Here is a 17584-nt window from a genome sequence, read left to right on the forward strand (position 1 = left end):
TATTTTTCGTTTTCTTTTCTCCAATTTTTTTCCACTTAAAAAACATTTATACAGGATATAATTTTAGTGCGTCATAAATATGATTCGCTTAATAGGACTAGGTGTTATAATCCCACTATTTCAGCACAGTTGAATTGCCCAATAGGACACACACACACAGAGTGTACTGTAGGAAGTGACATGCTTGTGTTTGTGGAATGTCGCTGTGGACGATTTTAGAAATATTGCTCTATAAATAGATCACCGGTGTCTGTGCTGGGTACATTTCCCACGCCTTATGCATGACAGGGGGAAGCAGTCAAGAATATGAATAGAGGTCTGAGGTCTCACTGGTTCGTCGGGTAGGCATCCTCTGTGTTTGAGGGATATATGATTATAGAAATACATAACATACTTGCCTTTCCTTGCCATTATCAGAGAGACATCTCATGAGTTGTGTGTCCCACTTTCATCACATCCATTATCCTGAGTGAAAGATGCCTTTGGTGAGGTGTTGCTGATAATGCCCTTTGTATGGTTCCCTTCAATGCGACACATCGTCAGTTGTGCACCTCAGCCTCATTGGCTGTTTCGGCCCTTTATCACAAGACACCCTCAGCCAAGGGAGACCCACCACAGGTTGATCAGACCTGGGGGTTTACTACACGTTGTCCTATGGGGCGGTACAGTGGCACGGTGGTTAGCACTGTTGCCTCACAGAAAGAAGGTCTCCTGTTTGAGCCCCGGCTGGGACGAGAAGCCTTTCCGTGTGGAGTTTGCATGTTCTCCCTGTGTCAGCGTGAGTTTACTCCGGTTTACTCCCACAGCCCAAAGACATGCAGCATAGGTCGATTGAGGATTCCAAATTGTCCTCCCAACTTGTGTATAGAACAGACTTGTGTATGGATTGACTCGCCATGAATGTAGCCTGAGGACACGAGGATGCTAATCACAGCTGTTAGGACATCAAAGTTAACATGCTGGATAGGATTTGTTTTGTTTGTTAAAGGCCCCGTGAACCGGAAGTTGCGATCGTTTTTACTTCCATATTCTGATGCATTTCCGAGTGCAACAGAATAGAAAACAGTGGGCGGGGCTTGTGTTTTCCATTGCGATTGGATTGGATGTATAAAAACAAAGCATTTTGAAATGAAGCTAGCAGCAGATGGACAGTTAAAGGGGAGGAGTTAACGGCTCTGCCCTGCCCAAGCCGTTATAGCCACTAGAGGGCGGAAGTGCATTTTCAGATTTTGATTAAAGTTATGAGGGCACATGAATTTGAAAAAGTGAATGACCCACACTGATAAGCTATTTACAACAAATACCGCAATGTTCCATGAAAATTTAGGAATTGTTATTTTTTATTTCACCAGGACTTTAATGTCAGTTTTACGAGCAGAACCCTTGTCAGAGAAAAGGACCCTTATCACAGGCTCTCTGCTCGCTCTTTCCTGCAGTCATCACAAGCGCATTGCTCATAAATCACATTCAATGATCCAATAAATCTGCCTCCAAAGATGTTTCAATGTAGGAAAAACCCTGATCTGAACCAGATAAACAATAATATAAAAGTCACGCACGCATGCAAGCACACACACACACGCACGCACACACGCACGCACACACACAGAGTGTACTGTAGGAAGTGACATGCTTGTGTTTGTGGAATGTCGCTGTGGACGATTTTAGAAATATTGCTCTATAAATAGATCACCGGTGTCTGTGCCAACAACAAATCTTCTCTGTTTATTCCGCCATCTCTCTGTTTCTCCATCTGCTCAATAAACAGAGAAGACTTCACCGACAAACATCATCATCACCTCAACTACTCATTCACTACTCATTCACAGATCATTAGATATAAATGAAAACCATCACTTTAAGTCCTCATCCGCATCACATCGCGTCGGGTGGATTTCAGGTAGTGTGTGGATGGTGGTTAGAAATCCCAGCCTGCTTTGTCCCGAGATCAATGAATGTGATGGAGGTTTTCTCTTCATGACTTCATAACACACACAGACTGTGTAGAGTGGTGTATTCTGAGATCATATACTGTACGGTAATGTTGCATTACCTTGAGCTATTACAATCATACAAGAGACACGACAAACTCAGCGACAAACTAGAAAAGCATTTGGAAAAACAGTGTTGTCAAGTTGATCAGTAGCTCATGTTTGCTCACTATACTGACTGTTTAAATCTGACTAATGTTACATTGATCATTTTATTCATTTACTCTTTCTAAAAGAAAACAAAATCACACACATGCGGGATTGATGTTTTCAATTCTGGGATCAGGGTTTTATCAGCACATTTTTCTTTCTGGTTATGAATCTGGTGTGTGTTGTAGTGAGTCTGTATCGGAGGACTGCAGCTCATTCTTCATTCCCAGACACAGCATTCCCTTCATTCCCAACACGTTTTTACACATGGAGAAGTGCTTTTTTATAACCCAGCCTTCAGTCAGCGGTGATGTTTGGCTCACAGACTTTGTACTGAACACAGACACACACATACAGACTGACCACAAGAAACACTTCCAGGAGCAGATTTATGAAGAAAAGACACACTGACAAACCTGTATGATTCCTCTAGGCTGAATCTGCATGCTGTATTAAACAAAAATGAACTTTGCCTTTATATTTGTACAGAAATGTATATTTATATCATGAAATGTGAGTCTGTGAGTACATTTAGTGTGGAATTGACTTTAGCTAAACATCATCACAGAATGAAATAATAATAACACGCATGAACAGATGAGGTTGACATCATGCTGTCAGAACGATGACAATGATGAGGATGCTAAGTGTACATAATAATAATAATAATAATACTGCTGTGCTGAAATATAAGACTGTAAAATACTGCAATGAATCCAATCTCAAGACATATCTGTCAAATCTAACTCGTGTGTCACTGCAATATAGATAATATTAGTATATACTGTCTATGACTGTACAGATGAATGTGTCACATTTCTGCCTGTGTTCTCTCTCTCTGTTTTACCTGCAGCTCTTTCGAGAAGTGAGGATTATGAAGGTTTTAGGTCATCCTAATATAGGTAAGCCAGCGTTCCGATATTAATTCTCAAATACAACATATCTTATATTTCTCATCACACAACCCTTCCATTTTATTTTTCTCCGAAGCTCAGGATTGTCTAATCTCTTCACATGTGGAATGACTAACAAAAGTTCATCATCAATTACTGTTGTTGGTGCCAGGCTTTATACTATTATGTGTTTTTCCGTGTTTTCTTTTTGGTTCATATGTGGTATAAACTATTGTTGACAGGATGAACTGTAATATAATGCATTAGAAGTCATATCGGCCAGAATTGACCCAGTTTATCTGAAAGTTAAAATCAGTAAAATTCACTTCTGGTGAATGGGCCTCCAAAAAATGACATTTTCCGTATAACTGAGGTTTATTCTATATAAATAAGGCATTTTGTTTCATAAAAAATACCTGAATACTTGAAATTATTTTATACTTGACATGTAACTCATTGAATTTGCATAAATAATTGTACACCAAGTTCACCCCAAACTGAAATGTACAATTTACTCACCCTCATGCCAGATAGAGTGATACAGGAGACCTGACATAAAACCAAAAAACATTTCAGAGGTTTTTAGACAATTAACAAAAAAGTGGCTCATTTCAGCTGACATCACCTTACTGCCCTTTACTTCTCCTTCTCGCAGCTCAATTTCATGACACGGCACACGACCTCTCTCTCTCTCTCTCTCTCTCTCTCTCTCTCTCTCTCTCTCTCTCTCTCTCTCTCTCTCTCTCTCTCTCTCTCTCTCTCTCTCTCTCTCTCTCTCTCTCTCTCTCTCTTCTGCTCTCTCTCTCTCTCTCTCTCTCTCTCTCTCTCTCTCTCTCTCTCTCTCTCTCTCTCTCTCTCTCTCTCTTCTCTTCTCTCTCTCTCTCTGTCTCTCTTCTCTCTGCTCTCTCTCTCTCTCTCTCTCTCTCTCTCTCTGTCTCTCTGTTCTCTCTCTCTCTCTCTTCTCTCTCTGTCTCTCTCCTCTCTTTCTCTGTTCTCTCTCTCTCTCTCTCTCTCTCTCTCTGTCTCTCTCTCTCTCTCTCTCCTCTCTCCCTCTCCTCTTTCTCTCTCTCTCTCTCTCTCTCTCTCTCCCTCTTCTTCTCTCTCCTCTTCTCTCTCTCTCTCTCTCTCTCTCTTCTCTCTCTGTCTCTCTCTCTCTCTCTCTCTGTTCTCTCCCCTCTCTCTCTATACTCTCGCTGTCTCTCTCTTACTCTCTCTCTCTCTCTCTCAACTCTGTCTCTCTCTCTCTCTCTCTCTCTCTCTCTCTCTCTCTCTCTCTCTCTCTCTCTCTCTCTCTCTCTCTCTCTCTCTCTCTCTCTCTCTCTCTCGCTCTCGCTCTCGCTCTCGCTCTCGCTCTCGCTGTCAGTCTGTCTCTCTGTTGCTGGATTATGTGTATTACTAATGGAAGGGAATCACAAGAGAGCGATTCCGATGCTTCAGCTCAGCTCTTTTCTACACCACACACTCTGTTTTTACCTTCATATCGATTAGATGTGACTCACTACTTCTGGTGAACCTTGCAGACTGCACGTGTGTGACCTCTGGCTCCTGATTGGCTGAGCTGGACTGCATGCACGTGAGCTCTGGTTTCTGATTGGCTGAAGCTGAGCAGAGCCATTGAGAGAGTCTCGACAACGGAAGTTCTAGGTCCGGTTTCACAGACAAGTCTTAAGGCTAGTCCCAGACTAAAATGAACGTGTGACCTGTCTTAACTGAATATAACTTGCCCAGAAATGTCTTAAAATATATCATTGCCATTGTTTTGTCTCAAGATGCACACCAGTAATGTTTTCTTCTAAGGCATTTTTATAAAAGCGACATGAATATCTTAATTCAACTAAGGCATAGTCCTGCCTTAAACTAAGCCGTGTCTGTGTCTAAGCCGGCCATAATGTTTCGAGCGTCACGTGATTCATGGAGCCTTCAGATGGTTCCAGGAAGTAGTTTTTTCTTTTAATTCTCTTTTTCATAATTTTCTTATTCATTAAACGACTTTAAATGTGTAAACGTTTACCTCAATGGACTACTTGCACGTAGTCTTCTGTGTTCTCCTCAATGCGGCTCAGTCATTTGTAGGGATGCACCGATACCAGTATCGGTATTGGCCCGATACCAAGCTCATGTACTCGTACTCGTAACGACACACCGATACCAAAGACCTATACCTCACGTGACATACATAGAGCCCTATGATTTCCACAATGTGGAAAACGCGGACGGAATCGAAGAATCCAGGCAATTTGCTGTACAACACGGAATAGCACGGAATCTGGAAAATGTATTATTTCCTAACAAGAAGTTAGCGCTGAACAGCTAACGAAATATTCAGATACTGTTTAAATATGTATTCTGCTTGTTTTGCGTGACTTTGTGTGAAAGAGTGGCGTGGTTGTGTGTACTGAACCCATTGTGCCTTGTGGAGCTTTCAGCGCCAGCGTTTCACTGCACGAACACATAAACAAAAACCATTTGCGGCGATCCGTCAAAATAAAAGTCTGGTTAACTTAAACATACGCTCTTTGCGGCGTCCCATCAAAATAAAGGTCCGGTTGACTTGAACAAGTTATAATACACTCAAATTTTACCACACCACCCCCCTTGAATTTTTTATAATCCGACCACAGAGTATATAGTTTACTTTAGTAAACTGAAGTAAATGTGCTAGTAAAATTGTGCTACTTATCATAAAAAATAGAACTTAATTAAAAAATAGAACTTAAATGAAGTAGACCTAAAAACAAAAGAAAAAAAGAAAATGTACCAGTAAGATACTGGTTTATTAACATAATTGCACATTATACAGGCATCGGTTATAGGTATCGGTATCGGCGAGTACCAGAAAAAAATATCGGTACTTGTACTCGCTCTTTAAAAAATGGTTGCATCCCTAATTTCCGGCAAAAGTGTTCAGCGTATCTGCATGCGGAGATCATTGTAGATTATTTCTATTTTTAAGGCGGTCACTTAATTAAAGACAATAATTCCTGTTTGTGATGTTAACATGCTTTAATGTGGGTTTTTATGACGGATCTTAAATTAGCAGAAGTTAAATATTTTATAATCGTATTCTCATCACCTGAATAATAAAGTCGTTGTATGCACCCTGCAGCAGTCCATCGCTTTCCTAAACGGCGTTAGTCTCATTCATAGATTCGATTTCATACATTTTAACGACAACAAATGACACCACACAATGATTGTTAAATGTTCTATGTTGAATTTAAACGAATTAGGCGTTCAGTCACATTGGAAAGCATTCCAAAATATGAGTATTTTAAAATAGCAATGTGCAGATTGAATGCAAAAAAAATACATTAACTGCCCAAAATCTTGTGGCATTTATCCTTAAACGTTGTAACTATTCTTTTTACGTAGGCCTATAGCTATTGACAAAAAATTGCATTTACTTATGGATAGAATTTGTCAATAAAATAACGACACAACAAAGTGATCCAAACATTGAATAAAGCGTGTTGCGTGTGTTCGTCAGGTCCGTGCTCTCTCATGCATGAGTGCTCACCCACTATTGCTATGAAAAAACTGTTCCATTGGAGTTGATGTGACTCTCTCTCTCAACGGCTCTGAGCCTGAGTTGTATTTCAGATTGCATTTGGAGCTGATGTTGAGTTGATGTGATGGCACATGCTCCAGACAGACAGACTTCAGATCAGTGTTGCATTTCTGCGTCACTAGCAGGAACAATTCAGCTCAGGACCACCTGTTTCTCAAACCAGTGACCTTTTTAAAAGAAAACAATGAAACTTCTTGAACAATTCGATTTTGCTGGAAGTAAATGAAGTTTGTATTTGTGTTTCTGGCCTAAGAAATCTCTGTTGGGACATGTTCAGGCTAGCATGTGTTTTCAGCACAATCCTTTAACATATTTGACACAGTGGTAGGAAATGTTATTTATAACGCGTTCGGGCATTTCATTCTGGCTTGCAAATGGTCTTTTTATAATGCACCCTAAGATTTACAATCTTAACTCTTGATGGTCTGTAAACATTTCTTGATCTGTGAATCTGTTCTCTCTCTCAGTGAAGTTATTTGAAGTCATTGAAACAGAGAAGACACTTTATTTAATTATGGAGTATGCAAGTGGAGGTGAGTTTGACATATTTTACATGAATATTTGTGCAGTTCACATACAGCCATAGATTTGTGACTGTGTATGTGTGTGTGTGTGTCAGGTGAGGTGTTTGACTACTTAGTTGCACATGGGAGGATGAAGGAGAAGGAAGCCAGAGCCAAGTTTCGACAGGTAAGAGACACACTTACTCATTCATGTCATTAGGATCCTGAAAAAAACGGTTAAGACAGTGGTTCCCAAACTTTTTTGGTCACGCCCCCCCTTTAAACCCATAAAAAATCTGGTGACCCCCCACTCAACAAGAAATGTATATATGTACTGTACTTGCATCAGGAGTACACTTTGAACTTGTGACCACAGCACGTATGCTGGTTGTGCGTGTCCGGTGTGTGATACCTGTTAGCTATAGTAAAAGTGTAGGAACCATGTTCATTTGGCAGATCATATTTTTTGGCCCAGACTTTTAAATGTACCCCTCATGTGCCATTGGTCAGGCAGGAAGATAAACATATTTGATCAAGAGCTGATCAAGACACACTTTTAAAAGAAGCAATGGTCACTGTGTGTGTGTGTGTTATGTTCAGATTGTGTCTGCAGTGCAGTATTGTCATCAGAAGAGAATCGTTCACAGGGATCTAAAGGTGAGTCTGTGTTACATTGATCTGATTTGTGTTTTATTGACGTGTAATAATCTTACACTGCTCGTGTGTGTGTGTGTGTGTGTGTGTAAGGCTGAGAACCTGCTGCTGGATGCAGATATGAATATAAAGATAGCTGACTTTGGCTTCAGTAATGAGTTCACCATCGGCAGTAAGTTGGACACGTTCTGTGGAAGTCCTCCATACGCAGCTCCTGAACTCTTTCAGGGGAAGAAGTACGACGGGCCCGAGGTGGACGTCTGGAGTCTGGGAGTCATCCTTTACACCCTTGTCAGCGGCTCGCTTCCCTTTGATGGACAAAATTTAAAGGTGACGCTGTCAGAAATAAAAGTTTACTAGAGCCGAGTCATGTCAGACGTATAGTAACTCTACAAGTGTCAAACCAACAATATAGTTTAAAACAGACAAATAGAAAAAAAGGAGAATAGAAATATGACAGTGTGTTTGTGACTGTCATGTGTAGACTGACAGTCATTATTTCATTATGTCTTCATTCTCAATCTGACGCCAGTGAAATGAGCTTACAGTGATTTTTTGCTTCTTGACCATTATAAAGCCGTCAGATAGGCTGATACTGATGAGTGCGTGTGTGTGTGTGTGTGTGTGTGTGTGTGTGTGTGTGTGCAGGAGCTGAGAGAGAGAGTATTAAGAGGGAAGTATCGCATTCCCTTTTACATGTCCACAGACTGTGAAAACCTGCTGAAGAAACTGCTGGTGCTGAACCCTGGAAAACGCGGCAGTCTCGAGGTGACACACACACACACACACACTGTGGAGCTCCAGGGAAAATCATAAAAATGGAACTCAAACCTGTCATATAGGATTTCAGAACTCTTCTAATATTACTGAATCTGAATGAAACATTTGCTAGTAAAAGAATCAACTCTCATTTTGTCTCCACTGTGAGCCACATAAACACCCTTAAGAAAATTCATCATGGTTTTACTATAGTAGACGTGAGGTAAACATCATTTATTCAGCAGATTGATACAAATATCATGGTTAAACTGTGGTCACTATGCTGAGATTATGGTCAATTTGCGGTTAGTATGGCTTTGCTACAAATAAATTATTTTAAAGGAAAAATGTCAAAGCGCATTTGCTCTCAAGGTGCATTGCGAAATAATTACTTTTAATAGAAGAGGAAAACATGTTATTGTCTTTAAAAATGACTTTTTGGCTAATCCACAAAATATTTTAGTGTACACTCAACACTTTTCATGTGACGTCAGCGGTGAAGTGAATACAATGCCACTGCAGTCTATCGCCATCTGCTGGATTTTGTTTGTGCTGCATCATATCAGTCAGTTTGACCAAAACCCAGCTCAAAAACAATGACACTTTATATATAAAAAAAACGGCTTCAGATGACCATCGTTTCAGAGGATGATGATGATGATGATGATGAGCATATCTTTCATTGGATTAACTGATAAATTGACAAACTATGTAAATCACAAGAGACTTTTACTTTCAGCTTACTTTTTTCTTTTCTCTTCCTCTTTTTGGCTCCCAAAACACACTGTTTGGATGCCACGGCATCACATTTTTTCCTATAATATAAAATAAGCCTGGTGTTATGTGAACAGTGTTGTGCAAGTTACTTCCAAACTGTAATACATTACAGATTGCTTGTTACTGTTATTTAAAAGTAATCCCTTACCTTGCAATATTACTGTCTCAGAATTGTTATACGTTACATGACTCCTGTATTACTTTTGAGTTACTTTCACCAAAATAACTACAGAAGTAGAACTTAACATTCTAAAATGACAAAATGTCTTTGTATTTTCAAAATACAAAATACTTTTTGCCAATCAACCTCTTTATTAGACTGCTGATTTCTTGAATTAACTAGGATATACAAAAATAAATACTAAGATTAAATGCATTTAAATACAAAATACTATTACAAAAAATAGTATTTTGTATTTCAAATGGATGTATTTGAAACACTGCCCATCCATGCAGTCTAATAAGGAGGTTGATTTTAGTTTGAAAATACAAAAATAGTAAGATTAAACACATTTAATTACAAAATACAATTAATTTTTTCAAAGGTATTTAAATACAAAATAGTCCCATCCCATCACTGAACTAGATTATATAGAATTCTAGCTAGTCATAATGTAAACGTTAGCTTACCTTGTCATTACTGCTGGTCACAGGGATCTTGCTAACTAGCTTCCTGAAAGCAGCCCAATGACCCCTCAAAACCCGCCCAAAAGGAATGAAAACTAGCACAATTATTTTCCGGTGTCAAATCAAAGTTAACAACTGTCAAAACACGTTTCTATTGCTATATTTACTTATCTGAATGGTTTCCTAGGTATTGTATATATTTTTTGTTCTGTTGAACTCAAAATATGTTTTGGGGGATTTAGGAAAGCAAACAATTCTGGGTCACCTTTGACTACCGGTTTAATTTTTTCTGCTATGGTAGTCAATGATGCCAAAGAATTTTCAGTTACTAACATTCTCCCAAATATCTTTGTGTTCAACTGAACAAAGAGATGTATACAGGTTTGGAACAACTAGAAGGTGAGTAATTCATGACAGAATTTTCATTTTTGGGTGGAGTGTCCCTTTAAAAAAGATCCCATGTGTGCTCGAGGCCACGCACGGAAATGGATGAGAAACGTGTTTTCTCTTTGTAAGACATGCAAAAACTTGCTTAAGAAATAAGCAGAGATGGGCACAAATACATCAAAAAGTATTTAGTTACAAATTACAAATACTTACTCATAAAATGTATTTAAATAAAATACAAAATACTGCTGTGAAGAATGTATTTAATTAAAATACAAGTAATTTGTAATTTGAAAATACAAAAATACAATATTTGTGTACAAGAAATCATTTAAAGTGCGAGAGTAACAGTGGAGTTAGATACACAGAAGAAAGAAAAGTTTTCTAAACAGCAGAACAGCAGATTTTAGCAACACACTTACATAAATATGTAGGCCTTCACGTCATTTTAATATTATTATCATTATTGATTTATCTCATTCTCCCGCGACCAAAGTCCGTTTACGGAAGTCGTGCCACTTGGCGGCCATGTTTTCAACGCCTCTGGGCAGTAGCAAGTCCACTGTCCTATCTACTTTAATGGGGGAAGGCAGATATTTTTTTAAATCGCTGGCAAAAATCACAATTAAACAGCATATGTCCTATCAATAATTAAACCTGACATGAACTGTACCATAACTTGGGTTTGCTAAACTTAAATTGCATTAAAAACCATCTTTTTCAAGATCGATTCATCGCCTCAAGAGAGCCCCGCTCCAGAGAATCGTCAGTCAATACTGATTGACGATTGGCTCGTATCAATGGAGGGCGGAGTTCCTTCGCTAGAGCGGCCATATTGAGCATTTTATTCCCCCCCATTAATTGTTATGGCAGTGGCGCACCTTTTTAATATTAATTAACCCACCCGCAATTAATCAGAATGTTATTTTTTGTTACTTGAACCACCTGCCCGCGGAAATTACTGCGATCCGGCATCACTAGACAACGCTCGACCTGATTTTGGCAAGTGGTTGATGTCCTCAGAGTCAGGACAACATTTTTATAAATAAAACCTAAACCTAAACCCACACCAAACCCCAACCCAAACCATAACTTACCCCTGAAATCAGAGGGAAATGATAAGTGAAAAACAATGGTCTAGAAGCACCTAATCCTGGTTGGAAGATTAAACTTAAAATAAACTGTAAACTTATTTCTGAAATCTGATTGGTTGATTTAAATGTTCTCCCAGGGTCAACATGATGTTGTCCGAAGGATATCAACCACTTGGCAAAAACAGGAGAGCCACTAGTCAACACAAGTCACTCTTTAGCTAGCAGATAAATTCTAGCTATTTGCGCTAACCTTTTGTCCTATGACTTTCAGTGAATGATATCTGATTTTACTAGATACTTTACCTTTAAGCACTTTGACAACACGTTAATGTCATACGCCGATTGGTCTGCGTGCGCAGCCTCGGAATAAGTCAAATGCACTTAATAACAGACAGGTCTGACTCGGTTGAAAAAAAATCAAAACTTATAATTCAGCTGGTGGGTGGGTTACCCGCGCTTTGACGCTCATCCAGATGCACTATGATCATCCGTTCATTTTTGCTAGCATTTACAGGAACAACATTAATGTTTTGTCCTTAAATGAACACAAAATGTCTTGTTTTAATACAACAGTTTTTAGAGTGTATAGCGTTAAAAGCAAACTGCACAGTATGTTTTATAGACAAATGACAGGTGTACATCTACATCTTCTCTCAGACAAAAAGATGATTAAACTGATTTCCCTGGAAACAGTCAGGTATGCATGTAGAATCACTTTAAATCAATCAATGAATCTGTTTTTCTACAGCACATCAATAACTTCGACATTTTTAAAGGTATTAAAGGTATACTTAAATATGCCTTAAATTATTATCATCTTAAATATTTTCAGCAATTTAAAGGGATACTTCACCCAATAATGACAATTCTGTCATCATTTACTCACCTTCAGATTGATCCAAACCTGTATAAATTTCTATAGATTATAAAGATTTCTAAAGATATTTGGAAGAATGTCAGATCTTATTCCCATTGACTCCCATAGTATTTATTTTCCCTACCAAGGCAGTAAAGGGAAATGAGATGTGAACTATCCTTTAATGGAATGAAAGATCACCAAAGTCTAGAACAGGGTTCTTTACTGTTTAATAAAATTAATTAAATTTTACTTTATATTTGTGTTCTGCTTGCATTTGCTGTGCCACAATCTGTTTAGCTAAAATTATTATTGATAGCTCAAATTTTATTACATATTTCAGTATCAAAATTTGCCCCACCACTTTTGGAACAGTGGTGCCACCACTGCCTGGTGAAGTTATTGTAGGCAAGAATACATTTACATATTTTAAACAGTATTTAAGTATTTTAAAATACAAAATACAGTTTCTCAAAGTATTTAATTACAAATTACATTTGACTTTTTACATTACAGTTGAAGGAAAATACAAAATAATCAAAAGTAATTAAATACGTATTTCAAATACATGCAAATAAAATACTGCCCATCTCTGGAAATAAGCATGGTTATATATAGGGCATATGTATAATGTGTACAAGCACGTCAATGTTTTAGTTGTTCTAGACTGCGTATAGCTGCTCAAACGTGATATTTGGCAGCCGGAAGAATCAACTGTTGTACACTCATGCGTGATTTCTTTCATTGGGCAACGTGACATGCACCTTACGAAACATTGGTAAAAACATAATTCGGATGCATTGTCTAATACCACCGCCAGAGTCGGCGCCACGAGCGGACTTCAGTCACTGTTCCCCCTCACTTTTTAAAATGATAAAAGACGAAATCATTTAAAAAACACTTGGAGAATGAATTTGGTTTATATTTATTAAAGAAACAACAAGAGCAGAGGGTAAAAAATAATTTATTTATTCGTTAACAGGTTTTAAAGACATTGTCTTGTGTTGTACTTTCATGTGTTGTTAAAAACACAAGCTAAAGGGCTGCTTGCGTCCAGCGGCAACGTTTCTGTATGCATTGCTTAACAAGAAACGGGCATTACTATTATGCAGACAGTGACAAGTGGATACAGGCTGTCTATCAGAAAGCAAGAGCTCGCTCTTTAGTGTTGTTATAATGATGCGATCGTTTTGTTAGACATAAAGCTCTGGGGAACAGTCCCCTGTATACTTTTTCTTTAAAGCCTGCTGTAGCGGGTTCGTTAGGATAAGGAAGGAAGAGGACGAGGTTGGCGAGACTGACACGACTTTATTCCACAAAAACAACTTAAATAGAGCACCCAAAGTAAACAGCATAAATATCCACGGCTTTTCCTTCAGCCTGGCTTGCGTCGCTCGGAAGTCAGCGAAGGTCCTCCTTGCTGACTGAGAGGTTTCCGTCTGTGGCAGCTCGTGTCGAGTCCGTCTCTCTCTCGGCATTGTGCCTCCGTCGTGTGTTTATATTCTCTCCCCGCGCCCTTACTGGAACGAGACACAGGTGTTGGTCGTTTGTAATTACTCCACTCACTTACCGCTCGTCTCCCGGCTCTCTCTCCTGCCGCATACCTCGCTACACCACGCTCCCCTCGCCACACCTGCTTTTGACATTTTACTATATATTTTTTTCTATATATGCATCTAAATTAATAATCTTCATTTATTAACTTCCGCTGAATTTATGTAGGCTATGATCGGTGTATTTCTAGTTCTTTTTGTCAAAACGTCATACAACATTTGCTCTCCTCCAAGTTCAAAAAATTACCCTTTCAGTTTCAGTGTCTTTCATGTCTTTTAGTTCAGTTCAATTTATTAGCTTTGAAAAAGCTATGCGAAATATCCAATGCTGTCCTCGAAATGGACATTTAGAATTGTTCAACTTGAGACTTACGGCTAATGTACAGCACTGGCCGCTCCTCACCCCCCACCTCCTGTGCCAGGACAGCACCCAGCCCTCTGTCCGACGCGTCAGTCTGTAACAAGAAAGGGAGAGAGAAGTCAGGAGAGTGTAAGAGCGGCCTGCCACACAGGGCAGCCTTCACCTGGGAAAACGCCTGCTGGCACTGCTCTGACCATTGGACCGGATCTGGCGCCTCCTTTTTAGTAAGATCAGTCAGCGGGCTGGTGAGGTCCGAATAGTTGGGCACAAACCGTCTGTAATATCCCGCCAGCCCCAGGAACTGTCTTACCTCCTTTTTGGTCTTGGGACTCGGGCAGGTCGCAACGGCTGCGGTCTTATTAATTTGGGGCCGCACTTGCCCGTGTCCCAAGTGGAAGCCCAGATACCTAACCTCCACCCGCCCAACCGCACACTTCTTCGGGTTGGCCGTGAGACCGGCCGCCCTCAGCGCTCCCAAAACCGCCCTCAAGTGTTGGATATGCCGCTGCCAGTCATTGCTATAAATGATGATGTCATCCAGATAAGCAGCGGCATATGCCGTATGGGGTCGGAGGATACGGTCCATGAGGCGCTGAAAGGTGGCCGGCGCCCCGAACAAACCGAACGGAAGCGTTACGAATTGGTGTAAACCGAACGGCGTGGTGAAGGCAGTTTTTTCTTTAGATAATGGCGATAGGGGGATCTGCCAGTACCCTTTCGTTAAGTCCAACGTCGAATAAAAACGAGCCGTGCCTAGCCGGTCCAGTAACTCATCGACCCGTGGCATTGGATAGGCATCGAATTTCGATACCGCGTTCACCTTGCGATAATCCACACAGAACCTGACCGAGCCGTCCGTCTTGGGAACCAAAACTATCGGGCTCGCCCAGTCACTGCTGGATTCTTCTATTACCCCCATCTCGAGCATTGCCGCTAATTCCGTCTGAACCACATTTTTCTTGTGCTCAGGTAAACGATAGGGCCGGCTACGAACTACGACGCCCGGCACCGTCTCGATATGGTGCTGAATGAGTTTCGTGCGTCCCGGTAGGGGCGAGAACACGTCTGCGAATTCCGCTTGCAACCTGGCAATGTCCGTGAGCTGGGAGGGTGAGAGGTGATCTCCCCCCGGAGCCAGAGCGAGTGATTGTGGTTTTATATTCGCTTCTGGTCCCAGATCATCCTCTCCACTAATTACCGTCGCCAGCAACACGGGCTCCACCTCCTGCCATTTTTTAAGGAGATTGAGGTGGTAAATTTGACGCGCCCCGCTCCTATCTGACCGTATTACTTCATAATCAAGATCTCCCACTTGCCGTGTGACCTCAAACGGCCCTTGCCACTTGGCTAGTAATTTGGAACTCGAGGTGGGGAGTAATACAAGCACTTTTTCTCCCGGTGAAAATTTCCGGAGGTTGGTTCCCCTGTTATACAGCCGGCTCTGTTTATCCTGGGCCTGTAACAAATTCTCCATAGATAGCCCCCGACAGCAACGGCAGGAGTCGCCTCGCCCAGTCCTCCGGGGGCCAGCCGCTAGTTTCCGCCGTCTTCTCGAACAGGTCGAGAAATGCCTCGGGGTCATCCTCTGGCCCCATTTTCGACAGCGGCAGGAACGCGGCGGTTGTCGCGGGCGCGGACGCTTCTGCCCGAACCCCCTGGTCCATCCAGCTCCGGAAGCTCTCGCGGTCCTCTCGCTGGGCCTGGAAGACGGACTGGAAGCGGAGCTCGTGGTCATTCCGAAGGTCCAGCAGCGCCTGGTGTTGTTCGCGGTGGAGGACCGCGAGAGACGCGATGATGTCCGCAAACGGCGTGCCCGATGTTGCCTGCATGATGGCAGTGTCCCTCCTTCTTCCTTCCCGGGTTTCGGCACCAGTGTAGCGGGTTCGTTAGGATAAGGAAGGAAGAGGACGAGGTTGGCGAGACTGACACGACTTTATTCCACAAAAACAACTTAAATAGAGCACCCAAAGTAAACAGCATAAATATCCACGGCTTTTCCTTCAGCCTGGCTTGCGTCGCTCGGAAGTCAGCGAAGGTCCTCCTTGCTGACTGAGAGGTTTCCGTCTGTGGCAGCTCGTGTCGAGTCCGTCTCTCTCTCGGCATTGTGCCTCCGTCGTGTGTTTATATTCTCTCCCCGCGCCCTTACTGGAACGAGACACAGGTGTTGGTCGTTTGTAATTACTCCACTCACTTACCGCTCGTCTCCCGGCTCTCTCTCCTGCCGCATACCTCGCTACACCACGCTCCCCTCGCCACACCTGCTTTTGACATTTTACTATATATTTTTTTCTATATATGCATCTAAATTAATAATCTTCATTTATTAACTTCCGCTGAATTTATGTAGGCTATGATCGGTGTATTTCTAGTTCTTTTTGTCAAAACGTCATACAACATTTGCTCTCCTCCAAGTTCAAAAAATTACCCTTTCAGTTTCAGTGTCTTTCATGTCTTTTAGTTCAGTTCAATTTATTAGCTTTGAAAAAGCTATGCGAAATATCCAATGCTGTCCTCGAAATGGACATTTAGAATTGTTCAACTTGAGACTTCAAAACGGCAGCGCGCACTGGACGAAAAGCTTTATATCTACAACTCACAGGTATTGCTCACCGATGGGCAGGATTTAACTAGATTTTTTATTCGAATGTGCCGCTCTTACAAGTATGATTTGGTTAGCCTACGTTGCATATAGATCAGGTTTTCCGCGATTATCTCTGATAAAACGTAATTGGTAAAACTTAAATTTGAGAAGAAAACTGGGGCATGGCGGAGTGCCGCTTCTTAACACCAGAAGAGCCGCACACTGAAACAGAACAGAGCGAGACCTCAGCCTATGTGCCGTGTCTCAACCTCAAATTCTCCAACCTGTCAGTTTTTCCTACCGCAGGGCAAAATTTAGGCTATAATCTAAACCACATCGACAAAATAAATTGTCAGATTATCCTACCAGCATAAAAGAAACATGTAGGATTAATTTACAGCGCAATACCCTATAATTGTACTACCAGTACTAAATAAATATGTAGGCCTAGAATGATTTAACAATGAAAATACACAATCAGATTCCCGTAGGCAGTATAAAATAAACAAGTAGGATTTTATAGCGCAAGAAAATGATGTAACATTGATGTGCGCATGCCTGGTAGATTATTCTGACGGGTAGGATGACATTTCAGGACACCAGCCCATTCTAAACCCCTAAACCCTGGCCCCCCACTAAACATAGCAGCCCCCTCACTTTGTGCACCCTGGCGCCGACTCTGACCACCACTATATTTTCCTCTTTGGTTGAGCTGAGCTCCCGCGTCCCTGCATGTACTGTAGCCTGCCTGTCAGACGCTCGTTCCCCACACTTTTGAGAACGGGTCCCGGTCCTGGAGTTGCCAGGTATTCATCTGAGTATGAATACAC

At 41.1% G+C, this 17584-nt stretch overlaps 1 protein-coding gene across 3 annotated transcripts in view; it reads left to right on the forward strand.

Annotated features, from left to right (window-relative positions):
• Positions 1-17584, forward strand: part of mark1 (MAP/microtubule affinity-regulating kinase 1) — a 64835-nt gene that overhangs the window by 39263 nt on the left and 7988 nt on the right. For all 3 annotated transcript variants that reach the window (XM_057343285.1, XM_057343286.1, XM_057343287.1), the window contains exons 4-9: positions 2995-3043; positions 7070-7135; positions 7222-7292; positions 7706-7762; positions 7853-8089; positions 8408-8527. In XM_057343285.1, coding sequence (XP_057199268.1) covers positions 2995-3043; positions 7070-7135; positions 7222-7292; positions 7706-7762; positions 7853-8089; positions 8408-8527 — 600 coding nt within the window. The remainder of the gene's footprint in view (positions 1-2994; positions 3044-7069; positions 7136-7221; positions 7293-7705; positions 7763-7852; positions 8090-8407; positions 8528-17584) is intronic.

The sequence above is a fragment of the Triplophysa rosa genome, linkage group LG10, assembly GCF_024868665.1.
Source record: "Triplophysa rosa linkage group LG10, Trosa_1v2, whole genome shotgun sequence".
In the NCBI taxonomy this organism is placed as follows: domain Eukaryota; kingdom Metazoa; phylum Chordata; class Actinopteri; order Cypriniformes; family Nemacheilidae; genus Triplophysa; species Triplophysa rosa.